Source organism: Diospyros lotus, chromosome 2 (genome assembly GCF_014633365.1).
Source record: "Diospyros lotus cultivar Yz01 chromosome 2, ASM1463336v1, whole genome shotgun sequence".
NCBI lineage: Eukaryota > Viridiplantae > Streptophyta > Magnoliopsida > Ericales > Ebenaceae > Diospyros > Diospyros lotus.
This window is the reverse complement of record NC_068339.1, coordinates 38,339,042-38,366,821: the sequence shown is the minus strand read 5'-3', so window position 1 is coordinate 38,366,821 and position 27,780 is coordinate 38,339,042. Positions and strand designations below refer to the sequence as shown.

The following is a 27,780-nucleotide window of genomic DNA, read 5'->3' as shown; positions in this document are numbered from 1 at the left end:
CGATCATGAAAATAGACCAGAAACAAGCTGACTTGTTGCAGCTGCATCTCTAATCCTTTCATCCTAGTTACGTCTACCATTAACTCAATGCTTTCGGCCAAGAGCCGGAGCTTTGATACCAAGTTGTCACGACCCAAGCGTGACAATGGCTTTCTTTCCAATCCGATTAGGATCGAAGTATGTGCTGCTCAGAATAGAGTAGGAGCGAAACGATATTGAAGAGAAAAGAGAGAGAGAAGAAGAGCGGTAGAAAGAAGTAGAATTCAATAATTTCTCATTTGATGCTTTCCATAGTCATGTAACGGACTATATATAGGCTACCCAAGGGCAGATTCCCCAGCCCGGCCGTTGCAACAGACAGCCAGCTATCCACATGCATAGGAAAATTCTAATTGTCCAGTCAAGTAATAAAGAAATACTGAAATAAAAATTATAGCAATATTAGTAATGCAAAAGTAATTAAATTGACAGTAAATTGTAGTCATAGGGGTCGGCCACGCGTGACATGTTTCAAGAGATGATGCTTTTCCAAGACATCAGTCACCAAATAAGCTCTCTCTCTCCCTCTCTCTTTATCACACACACACAGTTATTTCCAATTCTAATGTTAATTTGTGGCACAAATGCCTTGGACATCCAAGTTTTTCTTACCCAGAAACATTGTACCCTCATTTGTTCTTCAATAAAGAGAGAATTATATTTCAATGTGAGAGTTGTCTTCTTGCCAAACAATCCCAACAACAGTCATTCAATCCATCCCTATACGCATTCCCAATTGTTTTACCTAATTCATAGAGACATTTGCAGACCCGCACGAACCCCAAACCTGTCTAACACAAGATGGTTTGTCACTTTCATCAATGACCATATTAAGGTATGTTGAATATACCTCACGAAAGAGAAATCTGAAGTTAGTGCTATCTTCCAAAGCTTTCATAAACACATTCTCAATTTTTTTTAGTCCCATATTCTTATTTTTTAGTCCCCTTCAAGGTTCAATCAATAGAACCCTTGGTTCAATTGTTTGAACTTGCCTAATGAGCGAAACAAGTTCCAGTCTTCTAACTTCAGTCAACCGAGGCTTCCATGCCTCAATCTTCAATTAACTAAGAACATTCTCCAGTGTATTTTCACCTCCTTTTTCCCTACTCACTTCTCCCTACCTTTGATCATCCTTATGCCCGTCTCGATTCATGAATTATCTTTAATTTTCCCACCCAAACCCTCTGTAGTCCACTTGATCCGTCAAACCCCCGCCTGATGATCTAAATATGCCTCAAATTATCTGAAATAGTCAATTTCTCCTAGAAATTTCAATTAATGAATTTAATTAATAGGAACAAAATTACATGTCATTGCAAAGGGGGGGGGGGGGGTTTGGACACATACAAGTTGATCTAATTATTTCTATTCAATTAAAAAAGAAAATATGTCAGAAATATGGCATGTGAAACTAGAACTAAATATTTGCTGTGACTTGTACATTACCAAAGCAAGACACCATCTTTTACAATCATATACATGTATATTTACATATAATATGATAAAGGTGTAGGAAACGTATAAAATAACAAACAGATTTTTTATATGAAAATGGTTAGGGCGCTTTAATAATGGTTCACTAATCAAATTGTTGATCTATACGTCCTTACCTTCATCAGCTTGGTCCCAATTGAATACCAATACAAGCCTTTTGGTAACAACACAAGAGCGCTGAGTTGTTGTCCATTCTATTTACCTTCAATCTCCGAATAGACCTGCTAACTGATCAGATCAAACTCAGACTGTCCATCAAGAAAAAGAAATAGTTATGAAAAAGAAATCCATTTTGTGGTCAGTTGATTAAGAAGCACCCAATGATGAAATATTGTTAGCACCCTGACTTTCAATAAAGAACAAATGCACTTTAGCGGAAACTTTACATTAGAAAATGAAAGGATTATACCTAATAGCATCAGAGTGGTGTTTATTGAAGATAAGATGTAGAACACAATTAAGATGGTTTAGACATGTGAAAATACACTTGTAAGGCAAGTAGATGAAATGGAGAAAGTTTGCAGCAAAAGAAAGAAAGAGGAAGACCAAAAAAAAAACCTTGGCGGTGTACCCTAAACATAACATAGGATTTTATGGCATTAAACATAACATAGGATATTATTGCATTAATAAGGATATGGCGATGGATAGAAATGGCTAGAAGTCTAGAATTCATGGAGTTGACCCCCTAGTGGGCTTAGGGCTTGTGACTATTGTTGTTATTGAAGGAAATGAAAAGATTCCATACCTTGGCGCAAACTGTTCTTCAACTAAAGAAATGATGATTAATGTGTCAAAACTAGAAAAATGCCCTCAAAGCATCCACAACTTTCTCAGGCCTGTTAATACAGAATACTGATCAGAAATTAAAAAAACAAAGTCTAACCATAAATGATGCAATGGAGTGATTTACCAGTCCTCCTGTGGCATATGGCCAGCTCCTTCTATCAGCTTCAGCCTGACAAAGGAAGGATTTTTTTTCTGAAATTCTTCTGCCACCGACGGAGGCAGATACTTATCAGATATTCCCCAGGTAATTAGTACTGGTTTCTCCCAGCTGATGCAAAGAAGCCAATGTTCCAGGATCCAAAAGCAGGAAGAGAAATGCAGTGTTAGCATCAAGAAGAAATAGTTTCAATATGAAGTTACACAAAATACAAAGGGAAACACTATTCAAAACGGAAAACTATAATCACCAAGATAAAAAGAGATAATTGAATTATCAACGTCGATGTTGCAAAAAAGGATTAAAATGGACATACCAGATTTTCTTTTATTACCAGATTGAAGATTTCCTAGCTACTAGATATACTTCTCAAGCCCATTAGATCATCAAATAAGAATTAAGTGCGACCTCAACCAAAAACAAGGATCATGTCATGCGATAGATGTACAAAAACTTTTCTCCTTTTTATCAATTTTAACATGACAAATAACTTGTCTTGAAATTACCATCAACCTTAGTGTCAGCACAATATTGACCTCCATTTTCTCCTAGTTAGCAAGCCTGAGTTTAACTTCCATCACAACTGTTATACCTTGAGTGCCGTTATGCTTGGTTTTATAATTTGATTCTGCTCATAAGAAACATTTATGAGCTCTAATGTAGCATTTTCAAAATTTCTCTATTTATTTTCAGATGAAGAGATTATGTCATGAAAATATTAACATATTCCTTCAGGTTCTACAGATTCAAGATCCTCCAATCTATGTACCAACAATAACATTAATAAAGATCCTCAAAATTAAATCATTTAAGGGATCTCTTTTTGTCATTTTTCTAATCTGATTTTTATTCTGTAATATGGAAAAGTTAATTTATATTTGTACTCTAATATTTTTGTATTTAAAAAGGAAATGGAAGTTAACTGAGCAAAATAAATGTTGTCTAAGAAGGTGGGGTCAAAACCACCATTAGAAATTTAAAAACCTCAAAGAGAGAGAGCTAGTTCAATGTCCATACATCCCCAAAGTTATGCGTAGTAGTTCATCTTTGTTGTTCACTTGGAGCTTCATTATCAAACTCAAAGTTTGAAAGCATTGACAACTCTAAATAATTTTAAAAAGTTATAAGCCCTTATTGGAGGGTCAGCCTTGGGAGCTAAGGGTAAGGTGGATTCATTGTCATTGGAAGTCACATGTTTGAGTTGTGAAAATAGCCTCATTGTGAAGAGAGGTAAGGTTGCATACAAAAACAATCCTCTCCTGACCCTCGCAACATGAGGGGACTCATGCAAGAGAAATGCCTTTATAAGCTCTCATTGATTGATTATAAGTGATTTGTGAGAATCTCTTGGGCAAAATCTATAGCTCCCATAGTCAAAAATATCAATCTTCTAGGGGGAGATTATTCATAGGCTTTTCGGACAAATCTTTTGTAGTAAAATATTGGCTATGACATGGAAGTTAACTGTCATAAGGTTGTTTTCAAGAATAGAGGAAAATCTCAAAGAGGGGGATTAGGGAGTACATGCACTTCAGTATAGTCAAAACAATGAAAATCATTTCACGGATTTTTCTCCTTTACATTTTGTTATATATTTGTAGTGATGTCACACTTATATCATCCAAGCATAAACACATTTTATATACTCGCATTGATCAGTCTTAATCTCATGATGAATAGCTTGTGAATCTTGTTCATATTCTTGTCCATATGATGCAGAAATAAATGCAGTAAGGGCCTAAATAATTTATTTAAGAGACGGAACAAATAACAAAAACCTTATTTTATCCCTCCAAGTCAAACTCAATGACATCTCCAAGAAGAGATATGGATGGATATTGAATTGCAATCCTGTAGCAGTTCTGCTCCCTCGTTAATTAGTTTCATCCAACTTGAAAACCATTGAATTGCCACAACTACTAAATTTTATCTTAAAAACCTATCATTTAATGGAAAATTTCACAAAAGATTTTCTATAAGACAAATTTCCAAGTCATCGCCTATCCTGCTTCCACCAAATGGAGAACACACAAGCAAACCATTGACTATTGTAGAATTCCAACTGTGCATCAATATCCTTTGTGCCTCCTATCTGCTAGTGCTGTGAATGAAGAAAGGGATGCTAAAGCTTATCATCTGATGCGGAAGAAGAGTTTATCACCTTTAGAGATATCTTATTTATCTATTCATGTATTATGTTTATCTTATGAAATAATCAAATCCTAAAAATTAGGAGTCCTCATCCTAATATCTAGAAGCTAAAGTTTAGGAGAACTTTTAGGATATCTTAGCCAAAGTTCATGTATATATTGTAATCTATTCTCTCGGATTTGAGTATGAAAAAGAAGGAACGAGAAGTTCAGTTTCTTCATGGTATCAGAGCAGTAAATCTGATCCATTGCGGGCTTGTTTCTTGTAAGCCGTCATGGCTAACACAGGCAAGATTTCAGCATCTGAAGTTTCGTCTGGATCCGGAGGAATGGCCGTTCCAATGTCCAGCATTCCTGAAGGTCCTATTCTTCAGATTACTGGACACAAATTGAATGGCCAGAACTTCATCCAATAGTCACAATCAGTTATGCTGTTCGTTTGTGGAAGAGGCAAGGAAGATTACCTCACCGGAACTGCAGTGCAACCTCAAGAAACCGATCTTACCTACAAGATTTGGAAGGTAGAAAACAGCATGGTCATGTCATGATTAATCAACTCCATGACGAATGCAACAGGAGAGAACTTCTTGTATTATAAAACCGCAAAGGAGATATGGGATGCAGTTAAGGAGACTTACTCCAATGCTGAGAATACATCAGAAGTGTTCGGAATAAAGAGTATACTTCATGAATTAAGGCAATAAGATATGTCTGTAACAGACTATTTCAATGCTTTAACTCACCAATGGCAGCAACTGGATATTCTTGAAGAAAAATCATGGAAGTGCTTAGAAGATTCTCAACAATACAAGAAGATTGTTGAAAAAGATCGAGTCTACCAATTCCTCCTCGGACTCAACAAAGATCTGGATGATGTAAGGGGAAGAATACTAAGTATTAAGCCTCTTCCTAGTGTCAAGGAAGTCTTCTCAGAAGTCCGTAGGGAGGAAAGCTGGAAGAAACTAATGCTGGGATCACATCACCCTTTTCTCCCAGCTGAAAACTCTGCCATGATAGCCCAAGGAAATTCCTTTAACCGAGACAAACAGCAGAAGAACAGACCAGTGTGCGAACACTGCAAGAAAGTTGGGCATACTAAGGATATATGCTGGAAGCTTCACGGCAAACCAGCAAACTGGAAACCAGCCCGAGAGAAAGAAGGACGTGGAAATACTGCTGAAGCACAAACAAATGCTGAGGTCAATCCCTTTAGTAAAGAACAACTGGAAGCCCTTCAAAAGATCCTGCAACAGACTCTTCAAAATAATACTACTGGATCTGGTACGCTAGCCTCAAAAGGTAACTTCCTTCATGCACTAAGTGTCCAACAAGAAAACCCAAAGGCCTGGATAGTTGACTCAGGTGCAACAGATCATATGACAAGAGATATATCTTTATTTAACAAGTATACTTCTTGTCCTGATAGTAAGTATACTGTTCGCATAGCAGATGGAACTCTATCCCAAGTAAAAGGCATAGGATCTGTTATGATTTCAGGAAGCATCAACCTTCAATCAGTTCTTTATGTCCCTAATCTCAATTGTAACTTACTTTTAGTGAGTAAGCTGACAAAAGAAAAGAACTGCATCACTAAATTCTCTTCCAACTTGTGTGAATTTCAGGAATCGGACTTGGAGAAGAGGATTGGCAGTGCTAAGATGTGTTCAGGACTCTACTTACTTCGAGATGAAGATGTTCAACTATCACAATCAAGTCCAAAACCATGTAGTGCACTAAACTCTAGCTTAAATACCCTTAGTCCAGCCATGTTATGGCATTATCAATTAGGACATCCAAATTTCATGTATCTCAAGAAATTATTTCCCTCATTATTCAATAAGAAGGTTGTTCTTTATCAATGTGAGATTTGTCAACTTTCTAAGCATACTCGTGCTACATATCCTACTCGTTCGTACAAATCCTCTCATCCTTTTTCTATGATACATAGTGATATTTGGGGGCCATCTCGGGTCCACAATATCACCGGTGCTAAGTGGTTTGTCACATTCATCGATGACCACACTAGACTCACTTGGGTGTTCCTAATGAAAGAGAAATCAGAACTTGGAAATATTTTTGAACACTTTCACAGCATGATCATGAATCAGTTTCAAACCAAGATTCAAGTGTTCAAAACTGATAATGGGTGGGAGTATTTCCATTCCAATCTTAATGCCTACCTATCCAAACATGGTATTGTTCACCAAACTTCATGTGTTGACACTCCACAACAAAATGGAGTTGCAGAAAGGAAAAATAGACACCTTTTGGAAGTCACCAGATCTCTTATGTTGGCATCCAACACTCCTAAACATCTTTGGGGTGAAGCAGTCCTCACTGCTACCTACCTTATAAACTGGATGCCTTCCCATGTGTTGAACTTCAAAATCCCATCTCAAACTCTTCTTAAAACCTACCCTCACACCAAATTACTTTCATCCATTCCCTTGAAAGTATTTGGGTGCACTGCCTTTATTCATAACACTCAGCCACAACGCAGCAAACTCGATCCAAAATCCATTAAATGTGTCTTTCTTGGCTATTCATCTCATCAAAGGGGTTACAAATGCTATTCTCCAGCCACCAGAAAATTTTATAACACTATGGATATTACCTTCTTCGAAAATCAGCCTTTCTACACCAGAACTAATATTCAGGGGGAGAATCACCTTCATGAAGAATATCAGTTTCTGGATCTTCAAACTACCTCTATAACCCCTCTGCTTCAGCCTTCCAGTGATTCTAAGGAGCTGATTGTGTATTCACGGCGTCAGAAAACTCAAGGGAAAGTAGAGCACTGCAACATACCTACCACTGACCAAGAATCAACTCCAAATTCTGAACCTCCGGAAGTTGATACAGGTAATATACTTTCAGTTCCTACTCCTGAAGCTAACATTGAGACCCAAGTACAGGAGAGATCAGCTGATTTAAACATGCCCATAGCCCTGCGAAAAGGAGTCAGATCCTATACCCAACATCCAATAGCAAAATTTGTCTCATATGACAAATTATCGCCTAGTTTTCGTGCATTTTCTACCCAATTGGACAATGTACGGATTCCAAAAGATATTTATGAAGCTCTCCGAGAACCTAAGTGGAAGATGGCAGTAATGGATGAAATTACAGCACTTGAAAAGAATGGCACTTGGGTAATAACTGATCTTCCCAAAGGGAAACAACCAGTTGGTTGCAAGTGGATTTTTACAGTTAAATATAATGCTGATGGAAGTTTAAACCGATTCAAGGCCCGACTAGTTGCCAAAAGATTCACCCAATCTTATGGAATAGACTATGAGGAGACATTTGCTTCAGTGGCCAAATTAAATTCAGTTCGAGTCCTACTTACCTTAACAGCAAACTTGGATTGGCCTCTTCACCAACTTGACATCAAGAATGCCTTTTTAAATGGTGACTTGGAAGAAGAAGTGTTTATGGAAATACCTCTAGGATTTGATAACCAAGGTAAGAATGGGAAAGTATGCAAACTTAGAAAATCACTATACGGGCTTAAGCAATCTCCAAGAGCATGGTTTGACCGACTCACTAGAGTTCTAAAAAGGTATGAATTCCTCCAATGCCAATCTGATCATACATTATTTGTGAAATTTTCAAAGGAAGGAAAGAGAGCTATTATTATTGTGCATGTGGATGATATAATTATCACAGGAGATTTCAATGAAGAAATTAGCAATGCAAAGAGACTGTTAGCAAAGGAATTTGAAGTAAAAGACTTGGGATTCCTAAAGTACTTTCTAGGGATGGAAATAGCTCGATCAAAATAGGGAATTTCTGTGACCCAAAGGAAATATGTATTAAACTTATTAAAGGAGACAAGTATGATCAGGTGCAAACCAGTTGAAACTCCAATGGATGCAACCTACAAGTTTGATGAAATTCAAGGAGACAGCTTAACAGACAAAGAAAGGTACCAACGGCTTGTGGGGAAACTAATCTACCTCTCCCATACCCGACCTGAAATCGGATTTGCAGTGGGCATGGTAAGTCGAAGCATGAATAACCCAACAAAAGTGCATCTTAAGGCTGTTTATCGAATTCTTTAGTATCTAAAAAGAAATCCAGGTGAGGGACTATACTTCAAGAAAACAGGAAATAGAGGAATAGATGTGTTCACTGATGCAGACTGGGCTGGTTCCATAAGTGACCGACGATCCACAACAGGCTATTGTTCCTATGTTTGGGGAAATCTTGTTACATGGAGGAGCTAAAAACAGTCAGTGGTTGCAAGGAGTAGTGCTGAAGAAGAATATCGGGCCATGTCTCATGGAATTTGTGAAGGAATATGGATTATGAGACTGCTAAGGGAGCTAAATATGCAACTCAGTATGTCTATGAGAGTATTATGTGATAACAAGGCCTCAATAAGTATTGCAAAAAATCCAGTCCATCATGATCGAACCAAGCACATAGAATTGGATCGACACTTCATTAAAGAAAAATTGGAAGCAGGTATAGTGAACTTAACTTATATTCCAACAGTGTCTCAAACTGCTGATATTCTAACAAAGGCATTGCCGAGACAAACCTTTGAGAAACTGAAGTCCAAGTTAGGCATGCTTGATATACACAGCCCAGTTTGAGGGGGAGTGTAGAATTCCAACTGTGCATCAATATCCTTTGTGCCTCCTATCTGCTAGTGCTGTGAATGAAGAAAGGGATGCTAAGGCTTATCATCTGATGCGGAAGAAGAATTTATCACCTTTAGAGATATCTTATTTATCTATTCATGTATTATGTTTATCTTATGAAATAATCTAATCCTAAAAATTAGGAGTCCTCATCCTAATATCTAGAAGCTAAAGTTTAGGAGATTTTTTAGGATATCTTAGCCAAAGTTTATGTATATATTGTAATCTATTCTCTCGGATTTGAGTATGAAAAAGAAGGAACGAGAAGTTCCAGTTTCTTCAACTATAATAATGTATATCCATGTGTGTACAAGCTTGTAGATACCTGTGCATATCTAAACCATTGACTGTAATAATGTATATCCAAGATATTCTTAATCATCCTACTCATATCTGAAATACTTGTAATTTAATTTTATACCTTCCTGATGCAAAACCAGTTTCTATTTGGCTTGAGATACCTTTGAAGTTGGCTTTTCTTGCAGCTTCAAGAAGAGCTGAAACACCAAACAGTTAAAAAGTAAGATTGTAATTGCCTTGCTTTTGCTTTTGTTGTTCTCCATACATCAGCAACTTGAATGTTAACCCATAGAATAGCATATCTGGAAACAAGTTTCTGATAATAACTTGTAACATGCAATATTGTTATGGAATCCTTTACCAATTAAAGAAGAAAAGAACCTAGGAATTTCATGATTTTGTGCCTCTTTCACTCTCTCCACTCACCATTTGGATCACAAAGTTTAGAAAATTTGGTTTGTGTCCTTTCAAGTGGAGGATGTTCTAAAACTAAAAGAATAGAAAAAAGGCAATCCTTTTATGTGCATCTGAATGGTCAGGTATATTCGATGACATTCATCACCATATGGCAAGTTCATTACACCTGGCTTACAAGATAGGGCAATTTTTCCTACTTTCCAATGTTTAATATTATTAATAAACGAATCAATTATCTCCTATCAACAGAAATTGTACATATCAACACAACAATTCTTCCCCTCCTCTGTTGTCAATAGATAAACCAATCAATTGCTCCTACCAATGGAATTTACATATGCAACAGCCATGGTCTTCCACTCTACTAACACCCTCTAGCCCCAAGGGCATAAAGTGTGGTGGTACCAGTAGTAGTAGTAGCAGCAGCCATAATAAAATGTATACATAACGGCCTGATTTTCTCAGTTGACTAGGAAACCTATCCTGCTCAGTAAACAGAATCCGCATCAAACCACCAAGTGTATGAACCACAACTAAACTCATGAACCATGAGGTGTGATAAGAGACAAATCTTACATATAAATAAAATAGTCACATTCAATACACACATCATTGGGAGAATGTGGACCTCTCATTGGTTTGTAAGTTCCAAGACACGACAAGTAACCATTAATTTCTCTGTTTGTTCCTTGCACATAATTGGAATCTACTTAGAGAACATTTTAAGATACAACATAATAAACAAAAGCTAGTCGAAAAGAATTGTCACTTCCACCAAGGGCACTAAATAACAGCACCAAATAGTTACCAAACCCAGAAGAATATGCATCTGGAAAAGGTTCTCACAGATAACATGCCAGCATTTCATGTTTGCACTATATTGTTGTTGATTAGTATTGACATGAAGCTATCATACCTGAAAAATCATAATTAGAAATTTTCTGGGCATAAAATTAAACTCCGAATTGCTATATGATACAATTGTCTCCTCTACAAAGACATAAAACTAAGTGGCTATAGTTTGAAGATAAGCTGATCAAAACCAAAAGTGATTCAATTTCTTTTTCCTCTTGTATGCATAAAATGGCAAACATTCAGATGCTATGGAGAACATTGTATGTCATGCATCATGGAAATGTTAAAAGCAGATAGAAGTACAAACCAAATCCTGGTCCACTGCTTGACAAATACGGTAACCGATAAACATCAGCCTTTTCTAGCTTCAGGACATAACTGTCAGGAGAGCAATCGTATCATTAGATAAATACATAAATTCAAAGTAACTGTTCTCTATAACTTATGAACTAAACTGTCAGAATGTCAAGTAAGCTTGAGAGCATTTTCAATTATCAATATTTGTGAAGTAATTTTAACTTAGTTTGCAAATTTTTACCAGATTCTTTTTTTGCCGAAATGATGAAAATGTGTATAGCATATGTTTAAAAATAACTTGAACTTTCCTAAATAATTTCTCCTGAACGCTTCTACAATGATTTCTCTTCATACGATGCAGAACCTAAGAAACAGTACTCAACAATAGAACCAGAAGAAGCAACTGCAGCTTGAGCACAGCGATAAACTGAGCCCAGCAACAAGGAATGCACTTCAACAAAAATACTCTTGTTTTATTTTTTTATTTTTTTTTGCTTGGTTAAAATACTCACTTTTACAAACACTTGAAATCTATCTTGATACTTTAACAATTATGATGATGCCAATGTGCTCATTATAAGACGCTGCAGCAATGTTCCTAATACATAATAGTGTGGAAAAAACTGCATACCTCATTCATTTACTTGATAGCCATATATACAAACTAGCTTCCTAAATATGGAAGTGAATTTCTCCTAATTGAGTATTCTTCTATTTAACTCCACCTAGGGACGTTATCCACTGCCGGTCCCAAGCTCGGATAAAGGAGGAGGGTTGTGTTAGGTAGCCAATAGCCAACGTAAAACTTAATTGGATTCAAAACATGAACTCTAGACAAATTATGAAAAATTGTTGGGGCGTGGGCGTAACCCTTCATAGCGACGCGCTACACTGCCCACATGTAGTGTCAAGTGAGCTAGGGCCGCTGCATCGGCGTCCGGATGTAGCGACAAATGAGCAAGGGTCCCCGCATTTGCTTGGACGGATGTGGGTAAAGAAGCTAGTCCAAAATCAAACTCAAAATCAAAATCAAAACCAAAATAAACAAAATCAAATTCAAAGTCAAGGCCAAAAACAAAATCATAGATTAAGGATTTGGTCATGGAACATAGGATCATTAACAGGCAAAGCTATGGAAGTGGCAGATGTGATGATTAGGAGAAAGATTAATATTATGTGCCTTCAAGAGACGAGATGGGTAGGGAAAAAAGCAAAAATTTTATCAGAAACTGGATATAAAATATGGTACACAGGAAATGATCAAGCAAAAAATGGAGTGGGGATTATTATGGATAAAAGCTTAGTAGATGAGGTAGTGGATGTAAAGAGAATAGGGGATAGGATTATTATGGTAAAGGTTAGTGTAGGAAGAATGACTATGAATATCTTTAGTACATATGCACCACAAGTAGGGTTAGGTGAGAAGATAAAAACAAAATTCTGGGAGGACCTAGAGGGACTCATACAAATGATACCAAGAGGAGAGAAAGTGATTATAGGAGGTGACTTAAATGGTCACGTGGGTAGAGACGGAAACAGCTATAGAGAGGTACATGGAGGGTATGGATTCGAGGAAATTAATAATGAGGGTAAGTCTATTCTAGATTTTGCCATGGCATATGGGCTCATCATAACCAATACTAGGTTCAAAAAACAGAACGACTACTTAAATCACATATAAAAATGTCACATCAAGCACCCAAATAGATTACTTCCTCAAGAGACAAGAGGATCGGTTATGTTGTAGGGATTGTAAGGTGATACCAGGAGAGTGTTTGACTACTCAACATAGACTTTTAGTACTTGACGTCTAAGTAAGAAATTGGAAGAGAAAAAATCACATAAAACAAAATCCAAGAATCAGGTGGTGGGATTTAAAAGAGGAGAAACAACTAATCTTCAAAGAAAAATTAAGGGGTAGAAGGGAATGGAATGGAGAAGGACAAACAAACCAAATGTGGAGAGAAATGGCTAATGCCCTGAGAAGCACGGCAAAGGTAGTCCTTGGAGAGACAAATGGTAGAGCCCTTAACCTTTAGGAGTCTTGGTGGTGGAATGAAGAGGTACAATTGAAAATTAAAAATAAGAAAACTTGCTATAAGGCTGTATATCAGTGCAACAATGAAGAAAATCAAAAAAAAAGTATAAAGAAGCAAAAAAGACAGCAAAAGGAGCTGTTAGTGAAGCAAGATCAAAAGCATATGAGAATCTATATAAACGACTTGATACAAAAGATGGAGGAAGGGATATATATAAATTAGCTAAAGCAAGAGAAAGAAAAATGAGGGATTTAAATCAAGTGAAATGCATAAAAGATGAAAATCAAAATGTATTAGTGAATGAGGAAGCGATTAAGGAGAGATGGAAGGAGTATTTCACAAAATTATTCAATGATGGTGGCGACATAAGAGTTAGGTTGGGACATCTTAGTAACTCCGAAGGGAACGTGAGCTATACATTTTATCGACGCATAAGTTCAAATGAAATAAGGCAAGCATTAAAAAAGATGAAAAATCATAAGGCAGTGGGACCGGATAATATACCAATAGAAGCATGGAAATGCATGGGAGAAAAGGGCATCTCCTGGCTAATGAAATTATTTAACGCAATCCTTAAATCAAAAAAGATGCCAGATGAGTGGAGGAAGAGTACTTTGGTTCCTATATACAAAAATAAAGGAGATGTTCAAAACAGTGAAAATTACAGAGGAATTAAGTTAATGAGCCATACCATGAAAGTCTGGAAGAGAGGAATAGAGCAGAGGCTCAGAAAAGAAACAGAGGTCTCGGAAAATTAGTTTGGTTTCATGCCTGGTAGGTCAACAATGGAAGCTATATACCTACTGAGGCGCCTAATGGAAAGGTATCGGGATCATCAGAAGGACCTACATATGGTGTTTATAGATCTAGAAAAGGCCTATGATAGAGTCCCTAGAGAAGTATTATGGAGGGTTTTAAAGAAGAAAGGAGTCCGAATAACCTATATACAAGCCCTTAAGAACATGTATCACGGTGTAAAGACAAGGGTTAGAACATACGGAGGGGATACTGAACCGTTTAAAATTACAATAGGACTGCATCAAGGTTCTGTACTAAGTCCATACTTATTTGCTTTAGTAATGGATGAACTCACTAAAGATATTCAGACAAAGGTGCCATGGTGTATGCTATTTACAGACGACATAGTGTTGGTGGATGAAACAAAAGGAGTGAACACTAAGCTTGAGTTGTGGAGAAACAATTTAGAATCTAAGGAATTTAAATTAAGTAAAAAGAAAACAGAATATATGGAATGTAAATTTAGTAAGAGTGCAAGAGTGGAGGATGTTATTATAAAATTGGAAGACCAAATCTTACAAAGAAAATACCATTTTCGATATTTGGGATCAGTGATTCAAAAAGATGGAGAAGTTCACGAGGATGTCACACATAGAATTAAGGCAGATTGGCTAAAATGGAGAAATGCATCGGGGGTGTTATGTGATGGTAAAATCCCATTGAAACTGAAAGGAAAATTCTATAGGACAGCTATAAGACCAGTCTTGTTGTATGGCTCAGAATGTTGGACAGTCAAATACTAGCATGAGCAAAAGACGAGCGTAACGGAGATAAGGATGTTAAGATGGATATGCGGCCATACAAGAAAAGATAAAATTAGAAATGAAGTTATTCGTAATAAGGTAGGAGTAATGCCAATCAAGAAGAAGATGAGAGAGACTAGACTAAGATGGTTTGGTCATGTGAGAAGGAGACCAAGAGACGCTCCTATGAGGAGAGTTGATGAAATGGAATAATTAGTCAAAAAAAGAGGTAGAGGCAGACCCAAGAAGACTTTGGGAGAGACATTAAAGTTTGATATGAAGTGTATAGACCTAAATGAAGATATGACAAAAGACAGAAATACATGGAAGTCTAGAATTCATGTAGCCGACCCCACATAGTGGGATAAAGGCTGGATATGTTGTTGTTGTTGTTGAGTATTCTTCTATTTACAAAAAAATAAACCTAATTTATAGCCTTGACTTTATAGAATATTACTATCAATCTTCTTGATGTATCCTGCCTTGATTTATAGCAAATTTTCTTGATTTTTTTGCTTTGATTCACGACACTCCCTCTCAAGCTAGTGAATAAACATTGTCCATTCCTAGCTTGACTATAATCTTGTGGAAGATAAGACTAGGGAGTCTCTTGGTTAGAACATCAGCTAGTTGGGATTCACTTGGTATATAGGGAGTATAGCTAAGCCCACTGTCTAATTTCTCTTTAATAAAATGTCGATCAACCTCAATGTGTTTTGTTCGGTCATGCTGTACAAGATTGTGTGCAATGCTGATAGCAAACTTATTATCACAATAGAGTCTCATAAGGCTGCCCCACTTGAGTCTCAAGTCTTCAACAATAATTTTCAACCATAGCAACTAGAATATACCTTGTGCCATTGCCCAAAATTCCGATTTTGCACTTGACCTAGTCACAACAGTCTTCTTTTTACTCCTCGAAGTGCCTAGATTTTCTCCCAAGAAAGTGCAATACCCTGTGGTAGACCTCTTATCAACCACCGAACTTGCATAATTTGCATCAGTATAGGCCCCTAGAGTAAGATTAGCCCCATTTTTGAACAAAATTCCCTTTCCTAGGGTACCTTTGAGTAGTGCAGAATTCTATAGACTGCTTGTAGGTGAAGCTCCTTGGGTTTATGCATAAATTGACTTACTATGCTCACTACATAGGCTATGTCCGGTCTTGTGAGAGATAGATAAATCAGCCTACCAACTAATCTTTGATAGGCTTCTTTGTCGGTATCCTTATCTCCCTCTAACTCACCCAATTTGTGATTAGAATCAATCGGGATGCTAGCTAGTTTGCAAGCCATTTTCCCTGTGTCCCTCAAAAGGTTAAGAACATACTTGTGTTGAGATATGAATATCCCATGCCTGAATCATGCCACTTCAATACCTAAAATATATTTTAAATTCCCTAGTTCCTTGATTTCAAATTCCATATCCAAACATCTCTCTAAGTTTTGTCTCTCCTTTTCATCATTTTCTGTCACTATAATGTCACCGACATAGACAATATGGGTTGTAGCTAAACCTGAACTTGAGTGTTTTATGATCAAGGTGTGGTCCCCTTGGCTTGGTTTATACCCCATAGTTTGCATCACCTTGGAAAATCTCTCGAACCAAGCACTAAGTGACTGTTTCAAGCCATATAATGACTTCTTAAGCTTCCAGACTTTAGTTCCAAGTCTGTTTTCACTTAATCTTAGAGGTATATCCATGTAGATCTCCTCCTCAAGGTCTCCGTGTAAGAAAACATTCTTCACATCGAATTGTAAAGGGCAATCAAAATTAATTGCTAGGGACGAAAGAATTCTTACTATGTTTATTTTGGCTACCAGAGCAAAAGTTTCCTGGTAGTCAATTCTATATGTTTAGGTGTATCCCTTAGATACCAACTGAGATTTGTACCTTTCAAGTGACCCATCTACTTTATATTTGACTGCGAAAACCCATTTGCAGCCCACCGATTTCTTTCCTTTTGGAAAATCCACAATTTCCCAAGTATTGTTCTTCTCTAGCGCCTACATTTCAACACTCAGAGCATTCTTCCACTTTTTACATCTTAAAACCTCTAATAATGGGGTAGGAATGGATACTTTATGAATGTTTGAAAGAAAGCTTTCATGAGCTGGAGAGCACCTTTGAAAGGATAAAAAATGAGATAATGGATATGAGGGATACTTTGTACACTCTCGAGTTCCTTTCCTTGGGGCTATGGGAAGTTCTATTTATATCTCGAAATCAGTCTTAGAAGGTGAGCTGAGAGACCTTACCTCATTTCCAAAATCTGGTTCTGATGATAGGTGCAACCTTGGCTCAAGTTTTGGATTAGTCCTCCTTGTGTAAATCTATGAGAAACGATTGTTGGTAATGGTTTGTCCCTTTCCAAGGTCATGGGGTTCGGGGAGGTTCGATGTAGGAGATTCTAGTTCAGGATAGGTAGGTTGAGGCTGGGTTTCTGGTGCAGGGGTAAGGGTAAGTTTTGTAATTGTATGTTTAGGAGCAGGACTTGCAAACTTAGGTAAAGGTTCTGGCATGGGATTAAGTTCAGCTTTAGGTTTCTACACTTCAAGTGGAAAAGAGGTAAGGAGAGGCTCATCCGTATCTTCCATACATGAAATCTCCCACTGAAGATAAGGTTGAGAAAAATAGAATTCAGTCTCAACAAAGGTAACATCGGCAGTGATTAGAAACCTTTTAGTGGGAGGGTGATAGCATTTGTATCCTTTTTGGTTAGAAGAATAGCCCACAAAGACACATTTAGCTGCATGAAAATCCAATTTCCCTCTATTATGGTTGTGAACATGAACAAAAGAAACACACCGAAAGACTCTAGGGCTAAGGGGAGATGTGGAAGAAAGACCCGGATAGAAGTGAGATAACATGGCCATGGGAGTTTGAAAATTTAACACGTGAGATGGGCGTCAATTGATGGTGTAAGTTGTTGTAAGGACTGCTTCCCCCTAAAAGTGTTTAGGCACATTATGCTGAAACAACAAGGCCCTAGCAGTATCTAGAAGGTGATCGTTCTTTTTTTCTGCAAGGCCATTTTGTTGTGGGGTAGAAACACAAGAGGACTCATGAATAATACCCCTTTGGTGGAAATAGGTGAAAAGAGTCTGGTTAAAATAATCTCAGGCATTATCAAACCCAAACCGTTTGATTTGAGCCCCAAATTAAGTTTGGATCATAGAGAAAAAATTGGGAAGAATGTCACTCACATCAAATTTAGATTTAAGGAGAGAGACCCATGTAACCCATGTACAATCATCAATGAATGTGACAAACCAACATGCACCAGAAATATTTGGAATAGTTGATGGACCCCAAATATCGGTATGAATTAAATCAAAAAGAAAAGGGCTTCTGTTATTACTAGGAGAAAAAATAGCACGCTTGTGCTTAGCAAGTTCACAAATGTCACAACGAAATTTGCTAATAACTAGATTTGTAAACAAAGAAGGGAACATAATCTTGAGTGTGGAGAAAGCAGGATGTCCTAGCCTATAATGATGCAGCTAGATAGTGTCATTGTGGGGCTAATATTGTTCAAAGAGGTAGGTTAGCGTCTGGTTCCATTTGGGGGCAATTAGTTTCTCAAATCTGTCAAGGTAATATAATTCATCTCGTTCCTTAGCACGCCCAATCATCAATCCTGAGACCTGGTCTTGAAATAAGCAACAAGAAGGTAGAAAAGCCCCCAGGGGCTAGCCCGAGTGGCTCTGGTGATCTTGAACGGAGGTACCACAAGGTGGATGCTCCCGGATCGAAACCTAGGGGAGCTCGGGTCCTGATTTACATCCCCCCTCTGTGGTGTGGGGCAGCCGGGGGGGGGGGCGCCTGTTGTGGGCGTTACCACAACAAGAAGGTAGAAAAATAACTTTGCAGTTGACGTCAAAGGACAATTTAGATACTGAAAGAAGATTGGTGGACAGTTTAGGCACATTAAGGACATTTTTAAGAGTGAGAGTAGGGCTGATTGTAATCTCTCCTATGCCAGCTACTATGATTAATGAACCATCAGTAGTAGCTATTTTCCTATGGCTAGAACAAGGAGCATATGAGTGAAAGAACTGAGAGAAAGGTGTCATATGATCAGTGATGCCAGAATCTATGATCCAGGAATTTGGAGAATAAGTATCAAAGGCATTTAAAGCGTAAGAAATAGGAGGTTTACCTGAATGTATCAAAGACCTGAGATAGATGGTTTGTCCAGGGTACTTAGGAATTGCCTCAATCTTTCAATCTCCTCCTGGTTGAACTCTTTCTGTTCTTTTGGTTCATGAATCTGTTCTTCCCCATGTGAAGTGGCCATATTGGCTTACCCTTGACTCTAATGCAGTTGTCCACCCTTTTTTCCCCATTCTTTACTTGGTGGCTTTCCATTTAACTTCCAACACATCTCCTGGTATGCTTGGGTTTCTTGCAGAAAATACACCATAGATTGTCATGGTTGCCACTCCCTGTGTGTTTAGGAACTGTCTTACCATTGTCTCCATTTAGTTGGTCTTTCTTGAATCCATGGCCTCCTCCATTCCCCACCAATGCTAAAGCCTCGATTGGTTTAGGGTGCAGCATTACACCCCTTCTGCTCTCTTCGGCCAATATAATTGAAATAACTTCATTAAGTGAAGGTAAATCAGCTTTACCAAGGATTTGAATTCTTACCTGATCATACTCCCCATTAAGAATTGCTAGAAAATCATAAGTTATGTCTTTCTCTATGAAGGTTTTCAGTGTGGTTGCATCATCACTGTGTTTCATCTCAATAACCCGATAGTGATCTATTTCTTGCCAAAGTCCTTTTAGAAGATTGTCATATTCTATGACAGACTTGTTCACTTGTTTTGTAGCAGTGATTTTGGTCTTCAATTACTAAATCCTAGTTGCATCGTTAACTTTTGAATAGGTTTGTTGAATAGACTCTTGAACTTCCTTGGTTGTGGGTAAAAGCATACAAGTGTCACTTATTTCAGGTGCCATGGAACTCCATAGCCATGCAATGATCATGGAATCCTCTTCATCTCATGCTGCATAGGCTGGATCTTCCTTCGTTGGTCCAGTCCCCATGATGTGACTTATCTTTCCCTTCCTTTCCCTTTAAAAATGGTTTAGATCAGTTGGGACTATTTGAGGTAATTTCTCCCATCCAATCTGTAGGCTGCAATTCTCCAGAAGGTAGGATCCCTGGAAGTGTTGTTGTTTCTCTTCTATCACAAGAGCTAATCTCGCCAGTATGAGTAAACATCTTGATTGAAAGGAGAAACAACTAAGGAAAGAATAAGAAAGAGCTACAGATCAGTAGGTGCGGTTGCAACAATGAAGGCAGCCAGAAATCAGTCAACAATGAAGACCAGAAAAAAGGTTTCCTAAAGCTCAAATACCAAGTGCAAAAAACTACATACCTCATTCATTTACTTGATAGCCATATATACAAATTAGCTTCCTAAATATGGAAGTGAATTTCTCCTAATTGAGAGATTTTTCCTAATTGAGTATTCTTCTATTTATAGAAATATAGACCTAATTTACAGCCTTAACTTTACAGAATATTACTATCAATCTTCTTGATGATGTATCCTGCCTTGATTTATGGCAAATCTTCTTGATTTTTCTGCCTTGATTCACAACAAATACCTCCTATAGTTAGTTATATTTGGTTCAGCAACACAAGAGTTAATAGAGGGTATTTTTCTTTTTGTATTGTTAGTTGGACTAGTGTAAACAAAAGATTAGTAGACAGGAAAGACAGAGAGAGGTCAGATGTTGTCCAATACTGCTATATAGGAAAATTAGAACATCTAATTTCTCAATTACAAAATACATTTTTAGATACGTACGGGCTACCTGCTTCAATAAACCGCTCAGCCATTACGGCATTCTGGCAAGTAAATTCACCATAGAGAGGAATTCTGAGAAAAGAAAAAGGAAAGGTAATATAAGGAAAAAATATATAATTTTGTTATATAATTTTCTTGACCTGCCAGATTAAACTGCAATCCCAAACATGCCATTCAACTTAACTCTCATCACTAAAGAGCAGCCAATAAAAATTAAAAACATTTCCTAATCAATTAACAGAAAATGGAGGGAAATTATGTGGTAGTTAAGGGGAGTTCCATCAATCAAGAAGTATCAAACATGACATCAATATATTACATCAACTGAACCAGCTTGTCTTCAGTTGATGAAGTAATGCTCTTGTAGAAAGAATAAATTAGAAGTAACCTGTGAAATCAAATGCTATTGAGAAAATTTGCAAACTAGAAATGGGAGAAAAACATAGCAAACAATACTCTTGACCCTTGAGAAGGCAAGCATTCATATGGTATCATGAAACATATTTTCAACATTTTGACAGGCACATCAAATGGATGTGCCAATAAGTTTAATCAGATCATTTAACATATGACATTGAGATAAAGCAACAAAGGGCTTCAAGTGTCTGGGGTAATAATAAAATGGAGAAAAATAAAGACAACTGAAGTGAGATGGAAAATTTTCAGTTCAGGAAACAGTTTGGGCATATGTATCCAGGGTAAGAGCTCATAAATTCTTGGTTTTACGTATAGACACAAACACTAGACTCAGTCATGACTTAACTGGGACAAAATAAATATTGTAATTCTTAAAAAAATTACCAGATTGATTTCTCCTGTTTATTGTAAGAATTACCATATTAATTCTGATTATGTCATAACTAGGTCTAGTGTTAAAGTCTATACTTAAAATCAAGAGTGTAAGAGCTCTTACCCTGGTGCAACAGATAAACTTTTCTGCATATGTACACCATTTCTTTATTCTTTAGATTACAAACATATTTATGTTCTATCCTATCTGTATAATATATTTATATTTTGTTATATCAGCATAGTAAGAGATCACTTGTAACTTCCTATATATTCAAAAAGATGTTGAATGAAGAAAAGTTCAATAATTTCTTTTAGGGAACTCTAATTAGAACAAATTTTCACAAATTTTCAAAGCTTTAGACTTCCAAGTTTCTAAAATTGACAAGTCTAAAGCTATCATTTTTACTTAATTATCAGATCTCAACTTATTTTTTCTACACTTGCAATATGTTTCATGTGTGTAATCACAAAACCAGAGCATGCAAAAGAAAATAATAGGATAAATGAACAAGTACCAATATGAGTCGCACAAATAGCAGTTCTCTAGTGTTATCTACACTTTACCTAAGATGTGTTTTATATAATTTGAAAGGAAAATGTTGCACTTCCATTTTATTATTATAAGGTGTTAAGTAACCACTTCTTCTAAAAGCTCAAGTTGTTAGGGAAGGAGCCCACCAATGTATATCAAGGTCTCTGATGCTCAAGTTATTAGCAGTTCTCTTGTGTTTGTTTTCAAAAGCTCAAGTAATTATATGATTGCACATGGAAGAACTAAAGGTGCATTAACAAAAGGACACTAATGCATAACAAGCATCAACAATACAGAACAAACACAAGCATATTGCCAACACAAGTAGCCTCTTGTCCTAAAATCTTAAACTATTAGGAAGGGGAGTCCAACAATGTACATCAAGCTTTCTACCAGAAGGACACAAAATTGACATCAAAGCAGATAAAAGAACAAAAGATATATTGCCAAAACAAGTTGAGAAAAAGCAGTATAACGAGTTGTTTTCATCTGCAAGATTATTAAAGGCGCTAACCACCACATGATTCAAGACAGTAGCACCAAATCATACTTCAACTACTCAACAAAAAGGAAGCATAAGACGTGTAACACATTCAACTCACCCCATACAATTCATTAACCTTATTTTTGCAGGGTGTCCCAGTGCACAAAGCTCCCCAGTTTGTGAGGATCATTTTTGTACATGGCCTTACCTTTGCTTTGCAAAGAGGCTCTTTTCACAACTAGGAACTGTGACCTTTCTGTCCCAAAGGAGTAACATTATTATCACTACCAAGGTTTGCCCTCTCATTAACTTTACTTGTATAACAAAAGAAATATCAGGGACAAACTGAAGTGATCAGCCTACTGCTATATGTCACAAAAATGAACCTGAGCTGTTGAAAAAGTCCAGGAATTGGAGATGAAACTGTCAGTGGAGTGTTCAAGATGGCCAGCTTCATTATTCTGCTGGGATTTTTCAAGGCCCAAGTTAATCCATATGAACCTACAAGAAACCCCTACAGCAAGAATATGGCAAGCACAAGTTAATTTTGTGGATATGGTGCAATAGGTGTCCAAAAGGAATGATTCAACTACAAATATGACAAGCAAAAATGATTTACTTTCAACTCCAGAAAACTGACTTTGTTTGATCAAATTCAAACTTAGAATCTTCTCTTCTTACAATAACTAAAATGGAAGTGCAACATTTTCGTTTCAACTTATTATAATAAGTTTATGCTCTTACTCATTACTCATACTTCCCTTGTATCCCTATAGTTAATCTTTCCCCCCTTCCTATTGAATATCTTTCCAGGAATTTATCTTCTTTTCCCAATAAGTCCCTTGATTGTATCTATTATTTGGCAGGGGTGACATCAAGCTTGTTTTATCAAATGTCAACATATTATATTATTTTATTTTGTTGAGTAAGATTGTAGTCATATCCACTGAAATTTTATCCAGAAAATAGTTCGCGGAAAGTAAACTTTTTTCATTTAACTCTTTATATTCCACCACCTTGACTCGTCATTTTTATTTCCCTTTATATCCCAATTGATTTTTTTCTCTGCCTACTGCATATATTTTTCCCAGTTGAACATCTATTATTTACTGCAGGTTACATCAACCATGACATTGTATGTCAATAGTGTGTGCATGTGTGTTATTTAGTCAGTCTAGACTTGGAAAAATCCTATGAAAAAGTCCCCAAGGAATTGTTGGAGAAGAAAGGAGCATGGATTCCTTATGTCAAGCAGAAACATTTGTTAGGACCTAGAGAGGAGATGATAAAAGGCTTTTCCAGTTAAAATTGAATTACATCAGGGATCAACATTAAATCCTTACCTCTTTTCCCTTGTGATGGATAAACTCACAAAGCACATTCAAGAAATGCCTTGGTGTATACTACTTGCAGATGATATTGTTTTGGTGAATGAGACCAAAAAAAAAAAAAGGTTAGAGGTATGAAAAATAGAATGGAATTATCCAAATGTTTTAAATTAAGTAGGGCAAAAATTGAGTATGTGGAATGTGATTTCAGTAAAAATAGAGGTGTGGATGATGTTATTGTGAAACTTGGTGATCAAGTTGTCTCAAAAAGATTCAATTATGATATCTTAGATCAATGGTCCGAAAAGGGGAGGTTATAAAAGATGTTATTCATAGAATCAACACAAGATGGTTAAAGTGGAGAAATGTGTCCAGAATTTTATGCAATCACAACATCCCTTTAAAACTAAAAGGAAAGTTTCAACAAATGTCTATAAAGCTATCTTAGTTAAATGGCTAAGATGTTAGGCAATTAATCTCCAACATGCATAAAATATGTGTAGCTAAGATGAGAGTGTTACAATGGATGTGTGGCCATACCAAAAGAAAAAAATAAGAAAGGAGTCTTCGCAAACCCAAAGAAATCTCCTTTCTTCTTATAAATAAGCACTAGATTGCTCCTTCTCCATTCGCCAAGCATCCTCATTAATTTTAGGGTTGCATTGGATAATCTCATCAACCACAAAGTACCTTCTTCTAATATGCATTTGCATGCTTCTACCAATATATTATCTGGTCCAAATGTTTTACCTTCATCTTTTTAATTGCTTATTTTACTTCTTTTAAACATATGTCTATAGAATATATAATTTTTTTCCCTTTTAAAAATTACTAAGATGTCCTAAATATAATATTTGGTTCTCTATGTTCATTGAATAGCTTTGAGAAATATTCCTTCAATCTCTCATTGATCACCCTCTCATTTACCAGTACATTTTGGTCTTTATCTTTTATAAACTTGGCACAAATCCTTGTTGTTCCTTCTCTTGTTGTGCCCAACTTATACATATCTCTTTCTCCATATTTTGCGTCAAGTCAATTGTACAATTTTCATAAGCACTTGATCTCACTGACGTCCTTATTTGCCTCTTTTTTGCTAAAATATAAGTCTTCCAATTTTGTTGTAGCAAGTTTTCTTGGCTTTGATTTTTTTCTCTCACCTCCTTACTCCACCACCATGAAATCTTTTTGTTTGGAGTTCATCCTCTGATTCTCCTAAAACAACTTTTGCTATATTTCGAATTATGGCCTCTATCTTCTTCCATGTTAGATTTGTCCCACCTTTCACAATCTACTCTCTTCTATCACACACTTTTTTCTTTAACATAACTCAGTTTTCGCCTTTTAAATCCAGCCACTTGATTATCTGGCTTCATTTCTAATCCTCCTTCTTTCTCCACTTTTTGATTTAGAAGTCAAGGACAATAAGTCTATGTTGAGTGGTCAGGCAATTTTCAGTTATAAGACAAACAATCCTTTTGTTGAGTTCTTATAAGACAAACAATCCTTTTGCCTCATAAGAATAAGTCTATGTTGAGTTCTTTTTTTTTAATGTTTTTAATGTTAGGAAATATATTTCTTTAATAATCAGCAAGGAGCCATGCATGCATAAACGTGATAAAATATGTGATAAATGTCAGTTCAATCAAACGTCTCCAAACCTGAACCACCAGGGAGAAAGGAGAGTTGATCCCCAGGATATCTAGTAATTTGTCAAATTCTGCATGGAACTCCTCTTCTGTCACCAAAAAAAATGCTAAAATTGGTCAGGCCTTATAGAACCCAAAAATAAAAAAAAGAGAGTTAATATACTATATTGAAATTGACGATGTGAAATCACAAACCAGTGTAGTCAAAACCATATCCTGGCTGTGGCTTATCACTGAAACCAAAACCTATCCAATCAGGTGCAAAGCAGTGGAATCCAACATCTGCCATCTAGATAACAAATAGAAAAGAATTTAATATGCAATGACAACACAATCACTAAAGACATGACAAACTTGGTCAAATCACCGTAGGCAAATGTAAACAATGCCAATGGATCTTCATTGAATATTTAGTAAGCACTCCTGGCCCATTCACACACGATAGGATATGTAGCCACAAACTTAAGGGATGCCAAAAATATTTCCCTCCTGAATTGAGTTGCTTTATAATCTTCACAATTTTGAAATCACCTTATAATAGTTGCAAAGCTAATAAAGTGTAAGTCCGAATTTCTGGTAAGCAAATGAAAAAGGATAACAAAGTCAGCACAAAAACCTGAGACATAACAACTCGATAGCTGTAAGATTGTGCTGGAGCACCGTGAAGGAAAACAACAGTTCCGCGTCGGCCCTCGGGCGATCCTGTGGGGCCAAAATCTGATTGTTAGAGAAAACTCAGAATATACAAGATAATGTTCAAAGTTTACCTGTTTCTCTCACGAACCATATGAGATCCCCAGACTTGATGTAAGATCCAAAATCCTTTCCCTTGTCTTCTATTCTCTGTATTTAAAAGCATCTATGTCACTTTAAAACCAAACAAGGGGAAATGAATGAAATATAAAACCACTAAACTTTTTAAGAAAAATTATACCCATTACGAATTTTGTGAAGAAATTCCATATACAATGAGACACTTGGTTGAGCATTTCTGCAATTCATTATCTCTCTATTTCTCTCTCTCGCTCTCTCTCTCTCTCTCTCCCCGTGAAAAATTTGTAGAAAAGGTATGGAGATAGAATGAAATGGCATACATAGAGCATTTGGCCGACGTTGCCGGCCTCGGCGGGACTCTCGGGAAGCTGAATGGCGCTCCGACTGGAGGGATTGTCGGTGACAAAGCCGAAGGGATTGAATCCCATTGCGTCGTCGTCGCCGCCGCCATCGTCTTTCTCGGAAGCTTTAGCAGCAATGACGCTGCTGCTACTTGACCTTCTTTGCCTCCAGCTCTTCCAGTACTTAATGTTACTGTGGTTGTTGTCGGTGATCTTGAACTTCACGGAAGAGGAGATGGGAAGGCTGTTGAGAAGATGAGGAGGAGGAGGAGATAAGAGAAGAGCCCACGCCATTCGTGATTCCTGAATCAAGCGCTCCACTCACTCCCCCACCACCCAACCCCTTTCAAATGTATTTATTGTATTCCTGATTTCTTCCTTTTATTTTTATTGGTCAAAGAGTACGTACAAAGTAAGCCACCATCCACATCCACGTAGTAACGGTAACCAACGTAAACCGTTGTTCGTCCAATTTTAAAGGTGGTCACTCTTATTAGGAGAATTGATAACTCTTTATGTAAGTTTTTGTTTATAATGCTTTCCCATCGAAACTTAATAGGGATTTGATTGATCTTTTTAACACTTTTTACGTAATAAACCAAGTTAAAGAGGCATTATAAACGCATATTTCTTTTTCTTTTAAAATTGTTTTAAATTATTTAAAATTCAAAATATGAATTTTATCCAAAATTTATATTGTTGTTACTCAATTACAACAATGAATTTATAGATGAAAAATCATTTTACAATGACTCATGTATGGATTATCCGAACGATGGGTGACTATCAAGAGCGATGGATAACTCTCTTGGAGTGGAGAGACAGCGATAGATGAATCTCTCGGGGTAACTCTCGTGAGGGTAACGATAGCTATGAATAGGTCTCTTGGTGGATTAAAAGTTATGGATAACCCCTCCAAGCGATGAATGACTGTCTAAAAAGAAGATCGATTAGGGGTACGAGTGAGGATCCCCGTACAAACCTTCTGATACTTAAGTTAGCTTCTCGAAAGTATAGAGAACTCAAATGCAATAAGGAAAAACGAATGTAAGAGATAGCATACTGAATAGGGGGGGCGGGGGAGAACCCCTCTATTTATAGTAATGAAAGAGGCTACTAGGTGTCGGGTGACTCGATTTTCTTGGCAAGTAACTCAGAGGTAGTGTTGACCAGGTCTCGTGGGGGTGATAGTGTGAGGATCGTAGGCGTGGACACAAGGGCGCACCTATGACACCATCGAGTATGGGTTATTAGGAGGTGTGGCACACGGTACACCCCCGAGTAAGGTTACTCGGGGGTGCGAGCATGGGGAACCCCCGAGTAAG

General features: G+C 37.0%; 2 protein-coding genes across 4 annotated transcripts; one reads left to right on the top strand and one right to left on the bottom strand.

Moving 5' to 3' along the window:
- Positions 1-1,454: 1,454 nt before the first annotated feature.
- LOC127795192 (uncharacterized) lies at positions 1,455-26,793 on the bottom strand. Of its 3 annotated transcripts, none has more exons than XM_052326717.1 (12): positions 26,435-26,793; positions 26,108-26,183; positions 25,957-26,042; positions 25,536-25,629; positions 25,353-25,429; positions 22,750-22,877; positions 20,556-20,627; positions 11,161-11,231; positions 9,703-9,778; positions 2,450-2,593; positions 2,285-2,375; positions 1,455-1,784 (listed from the first exon to the last, which is right to left on the bottom strand). In XM_052326717.1, the coding sequence occupies exons 1-11, from the start codon at positions 26,747-26,749 to the stop codon at positions 2,336-2,338; spliced, it is 1,179 nt and encodes a 392-aa protein (XP_052182677.1). In that variant the 5' UTR covers positions 26,750-26,793; the 3' UTR covers positions 1,455-1,784; positions 2,285-2,335. The 3 variants fall into 3 exon arrangements, with proteins under 3 accessions (XP_052182677.1, XP_052182678.1, XP_052182680.1); XM_052326718.1 differs by having other exon boundaries at positions 1,455-1,764; XM_052326720.1 differs by having other exon boundaries at positions 1,455-1,757.
- Positions 4,840-6,376, top strand: LOC127795193 (uncharacterized). Its single transcript, XM_052326721.1, has 2 exons — positions 4,840-5,931; positions 6,255-6,376. Exons 1-2 carry the CDS (start codon positions 5,340-5,342, stop codon positions 6,287-6,289), a joined length of 627 nt encoding a protein of 208 aa, XP_052182681.1. The 5' UTR covers positions 4,840-5,339; the 3' UTR covers positions 6,290-6,376.
- Positions 26,794-27,780: the final 987 nt, after the last annotated feature.